We start from the raw sequence: 5,359 nt of genomic DNA, 5'->3' as shown, positions 1-5,359 counted from the left end.
GGTTCCGGTGGGGAGCGCGTGCATGGCAGGAGCTGGTGAAGGGGGAACACTTACTCCAGCACCGTCAGGCTCCTGTTCACCATCAGTGACCTGGCCAGTGCCTTGGCTCCCTTATTGCTGATCTGATTTTCTGCTAAGCTGCCCGGAAAAAGAAGAATCAGGTGTTTTTCAAGGGAGAGAAAGAGGCTCCTGTTTGTGGTACAACCATGCGAAGTGATGGATGCCCTCCGGGGGTGGACACCAGGCAAGGTGGATCGCAAGGAACAGGGTAGAAGGGGAATTTCTAGACTTAAAATTCATTCACGTTGTGAAAAGGGAACTCGGATCGCAGCGTGGGGGGCTTTACGCGCAGCCACGAAGAAGGGGAGGGTGGTGGGGAAAATCCTCTCCCTCTGCGGGGGTCAGGAACCCATCCCCTCCATACGCCAGATGCTCCATGCGGAGCCTTGGGTGTCCAGCAAACAGCCGTGACCTTGGGAAGCAATTTGTTGCGATAACCCATGGATTTCCGCACAGGAAATTTTTAGGAACAGCGAGGAGGCAGCGGTCCCGGGAAGGCTGGGCGAGACAGCGTGCCCAGCCACCGCAAGGGCACCGTGCCCAGGTGCGGGAGATCGTGTGGGGCTGTCCTTGTCACTAGGCACCCTGGGGAGCCAGTGGGAGAGACATTCCTGGAGGACCCTCACCCTGGTTCCAAGGTGCCCCCAGCTCCGCTCTGCATCCCCAGGAACAGCCCGTCTGCGCTGGGCCAGGTCCTACCTGAGCTTCTGGATCTGGCAGTCCTTCACGCTCAGCACGCTGCCCAGCAGCTCCATCACGTTGTCCTTAAACTGGTTATTGTCCAGCCTGGAGAGGATAGAAGGAAAGAGCAAAAGCAAGTGCTTGGAGAGCAAAGCGGAGAAAGGATTCCCCTCCCGTGACATCAGCCCATGACAGGTGGAAAAACTCAAGCACAGAAGCGGAGCTGACCCAGTGCTGTCCTCAAGGCAGCTCTCTGATGATGGACAATGTTGGTGGGCCCATGTCTCCCATCGACACCCAGGATTTTGAGTCACAGTCCAGCATCCCTGCTTGCTTCTCCCAGTGCAATTTCACCGAGACTCACCTGAGGTTGTGGCAGAAGAGGAGCTGGGAGAGCAGGCTCTTACAGACGTTGTAGGTGAGGCAGTTGGAGAGGTTTGTCTCCACCATGCAGATGTCGGAGACCTGCAGGAGATAAGCTAGGGCAGAGCAGTTCACGGGGGTGAGTGTCCCAGCCAAGCTCTCGTTCTTCATGGCTTCTTCCACAGTCTTAGCGATTTCCATGTGCTGAATTTCATACAGGCAGTGCATGGTGTTCACTGTCCGCGAGGAGATGATGTAGTCGGTGTTCAGGCAACCCTGGAGGAAGCTGATCGCTTGGCTCCTGAAGCTGTTGTGCTCATCCTTCACCAGCAGCCACCCAGAGAGCAGCTTGTTCACCTGCGGGGAGAGGAGCCCGGAGAGAAAACGCACAAAGATGTCCAGCTGCCTGTCCTCTGCCTGCAGCGACCTCTGAACAGCACTCCTGAAGTGGTTGAGGAAACCCAACTTGGGCCAGGACATCCCACTCTCCGTGAAGAGGTCGAATATTGCCCGCTTTGCAGCCGTGTAATAATAAATAGCCGCTAGAAACTCCTGTATGGTTAAGTGGGAGAAGTAGTAGGCTGTGAAGGACTGCATCTCTTCTTTGAGTAGGAGTCGACTGCACAAGCTGCTCTGCAGCAGGGAAAGGTCAATGCCGTACGCTTTCATGTCCTGCTCATAGAACACGTGTTTCTTTTTGAGCAGCCCGTAGAAGGCCAGTCTGCCCAGGCTGCCCACTATCTTCTTGCTGCTGTTGACAGCCTGCTCGATCCTGAGTGTTTCTCTTGGCTTTTCCAGCCAGTCGCTGCTCAGAGCCATTTTAAAATAATAGGAGTAGATTTCTGACAGGGTCTTGGGGACGGCGGTTGTTTCTTGGGATTGATCGGTGCTATTTTTTAGGTAGTAACCAATTGAGGAGCCAGAAATCCAGCAAAAGCCGGGAACGGTGCACATGACGTATAACGACCTGTTAGCCCTGATGTGATGCAGGACTTGGCTGGATAGGTCTCTGTTGTCAAGGAACATCTGGTCCAAGAAGTCCTTCATCTCTGCAGCTCCAAAACCTCGTATTTCCGTCATCCGGTCAACAAGCCCGCCAGGGATTTGGCTGGCTGCTGTTGGCCGCGATGTGACCCAGACAGAAGCCTCCTGCAGCAGGTTGCCACGTATGATGTTGGTGATCAGGTTGTCCACTTGGATCTCCTTTTTGGGATCAGTGCATACTACTGTGTTGGAAAAATCCAAGGGAGTCTTGAACTCATCCAAGCCGTCGAGGATCAGCAGGGTCCTGGCGGCTCCCGCCGAGATGCAGTTCGGCTCGGTGATGTGAGGGAATGCCAAGCAGATGAGCCTCTCGGCAGAGAGCTTCTCGTAGGTGTTGAGCTCCCGGAAGGTGAGGGGCAGCACAAAGATGATGTCCCTGTTGATCTCGCCCTTTGCCCAGGTGTAGACAAACAGCTTCACCAGTGTGCTTTTGCCAATCCCGGCCACTCCGATGGTGACAGAGATCCGAGGTGCGATGCTGACCTTGGAGAGAGGCAGGAAGAGCTTCTCCAGAGGGATGCTCTTGGATGCATTTCGTAGGCCTTTGGTGGCTTCAATCTGCAGGATGTCATGCTCCTTCTGCTGGATATCGGTCAAGCCTTCCACCAGCAACAGGTTCCTGAGTCGCTGGAGGGGACCTGTTTCCAAGCCATTCCCATAATAGCTTTGGAGGCTCTCCAGGTGCTTCTGCACCATGGGTTCTGCAGAGAGGGAAATGAAACAGGGGTGAGGAAGAGGATGGCAAGCACAAATGCAAATGAGCGATGCTGCTTCACTTTTCTGCCATGCCCATGCAGAGGGGACACGGCACAGAGCCCTTACGTCCGAGCAGGAAGGTATGTGCCGGGGTCCTGAGGGCACTAACAGGCTTAACTGGCCCTGACCAGCCCCACCCATCGGTCCAGGAGCCCATTTAAGCTCAGCTCTGGGCCTTCAGCCCCTGCCTAAGCTATGTTGTAGGAGCATTTGTCTACAGCGCCATCGCGCCTGTGTCTGCTGTGGACCTTGTCGATCTGGACCTTAACCTTGGACCTCATCACTCTGCACTGGACTTACATGGTCCAGTGACCACTGGACCATGTGTGACCCTGGTTGCCCTCGCTGGACCTGATCCTGATGTTTGGATTGACTTCCCAGCTTGGATTGACTCCAGCCCTGCCTCATTGCCATGGACTTGACTGATGAGCTCTCATCTTGGTTGAACCTGGTGACCCTCTCTGGACCTGTCCTGCTTGCCTGGCTCAGGTACCGTGGCCCCGATACTGCATATTTAAACCCTCCGGCAAAGGCTGGACAAGCAGGGGATGGTGCTGCGAGAGATTCAGAGCAGACACCAACCTAGGCTGGAGCCTTCCAACCAGGAGGGAAAACAGGGAAACCTCTCCTGGCAAGAGGGTTGCAAGGAGAGCCTGAAGTTGGGGCAGCCACCAACAGATGGGGTCAGGGATGCCCAGTCGTCCTCCTCTTGCTGTCCCCCTGATCCCAGCCCAGATGCTGGGAGTGACTGGTGTGATCTGGACATTAAAGACTCCTCAAGCTGCCCAGAGACGCGTGCCGAGATCTGCGAGGGGCCTGGAGGAAGGTCCCTCAGACCTGGCACACAGCCCTTGTCACCCCCGGCTGTATCCTTCTCCAGCGGAGACCCTGGAGATGGCACCACCTCTTCCCTGGACGCTCCCGTCGGAGCTGCCCGGCTCCGTGCACGTCTCGGGGTGCTCCAGCAAGCGCGCACAGCCAGGATGTGTGCAGACACCCCACATTGGGTCCAAAGCGGGCTGCCTACCATAGACAGTGATGTGGAGGTAGAGCTGGGAATTGGTGGTCTTGATGAAGGTCTGCAGGGACTGGGAGGCGTAGCTGCCCTTGCCAGCCAGGACATCCACCACCGCCCTCACCTGCTCGGGCAGGGAGCTCACCTCCTGTGCCCGGCCGGCCTCCTCCGCCGTGAGGAGGTCCAGCCTCCGCAGGTAGCAGATGATCTCCTCCAGGAACTGCGGCGAGATGGACCTCACCAGCTGCTTGTGGTAGCGATCGATCCAAGCCTCTGCAGGAGAGGAGAACGGGAGAGTTGGGTCTTGTGCAAGCCCTGGGCACGTTGCTCAGGGGTGGTGGGGAATGGCAGCAGTGGAGCGCCCTGTCTGATTCTGAAGGTAGCAGGGGGTAAACCAGAGCCCTCCAGAGTGACCTGCCAAAGTCTTCCTTGAGATGATCGTAGAATCGTAGAATGGTTTGGGTTGGAAGGGACCTTAAAGATCATCTAGTTGCAACCCCCCTGCCATGGGCAGGGGCACCTTCCACTAGACCAGGTTGCTCAAAACCCCATCCAACCTGGCTTCCCCCACCAAGCCTGGCCATGAACACTTCCAGGGAGGGGCCATCCACAACTTCTTTGGGCAACCTGTTCCAGTGTCTCACCACCCTCCTAGTTATAGAATTTCTTCCTTATATCTAACCTAAATCTGCCATCTTTCCGTTTAAAGCCATTGCCCCTTGTCCTATCGCTACATGCCCTTGTAAAAAGTCCCTCTCCAGCTTTCTTGTAGGCTCCCTTCAGGTGCTGGAAGGCTGCTGTGGTGCCATCCCAAAGTCGTGGCAGGCTGTTTTGTTAGGAGCTGCTTGGTCAAGGCAGCAGCTGTCAAAATTGGAGTCACAGAGGGCGAAAGAACACAATCAGAAAGTGACATTTCCTCCTGGAAACCAAGCCCATGTAGAGATAAAAGTCTGAGCAAGATCATTTGTCTTCAGAGACAGCCATTCCCCCTGTGCCAGCACAGCGGTCCCCAAGCTCTTGGACCAGGGACCGCTGTCAATCCTCACACCTTACCACCTCAACCCGTTTTTTGAACCCAAAACGGCACCGAGATGACGGACCCCGGCCCCCCCCCCCGCCACTCACCTTCCATCAGAGGCCTCCTGCGACATGGGCGATGCCTGGGTGAGGAGTGCCGTGTTGGCAGCAGCACGGCCGTCCCATGGACCTCCTCGTGTCCCCTCGGCTGGCTCACAGCATCAGTTGAGGTCCCTCAGCCTTTATCCGTGTTCCTGGTGGAAGAAGAGGAGAAGCATCAGGAGCAGCATGGGAGGGAGCCCACCTTGAGCTAACGTGGTGCTGACTGTGGTTGAGCCAAGGGTCCATCCATCAGCTTTTGGCTCAGACCAGGCTCCCCGGCGCTGCGGACCTGGCAGGTGCAGACCTCGTGTACCACAAACC

At 56.3% G+C, this 5,359-nt stretch overlaps 1 protein-coding gene across 1 annotated transcript in view; it reads right to left on the bottom strand.

Moving 5' to 3' along the window:
* The window catches only part of NLRC3 (NLR family, CARD domain containing 3), a 13,096-nt gene that overhangs the window by 5,151 nt on the left and 2,586 nt on the right, over positions 1-5,359 (bottom strand). The window contains exons 2-6 of the mRNA XM_010295811.1: positions 3,932-4,192; positions 3,196-3,219; positions 1,106-2,849; positions 760-846; positions 55-138 (exon numbers count right to left, since the gene is read on the bottom strand). Of these exons, the coding sequence (XP_010294113.1) occupies positions 55-138; positions 760-846; positions 1,106-2,849; positions 3,196-3,219; positions 3,932-4,192 (2,200 nt within the window). The remainder of the gene's footprint in view (positions 1-54; positions 139-759; positions 847-1,105; positions 2,850-3,195; positions 3,220-3,931; positions 4,193-5,359) is intronic.

This window comes from Phaethon lepturus, unplaced genomic scaffold, assembly GCF_000687285.1.
Source record: "Phaethon lepturus isolate BGI_N335 unplaced genomic scaffold, ASM68728v1 scaffold20100, whole genome shotgun sequence".
Taxonomy (NCBI): domain Eukaryota; kingdom Metazoa; phylum Chordata; class Aves; order Phaethontiformes; family Phaethontidae; genus Phaethon; species Phaethon lepturus.
This window is presented reverse-complemented; position numbering and strand designations above follow the sequence as displayed.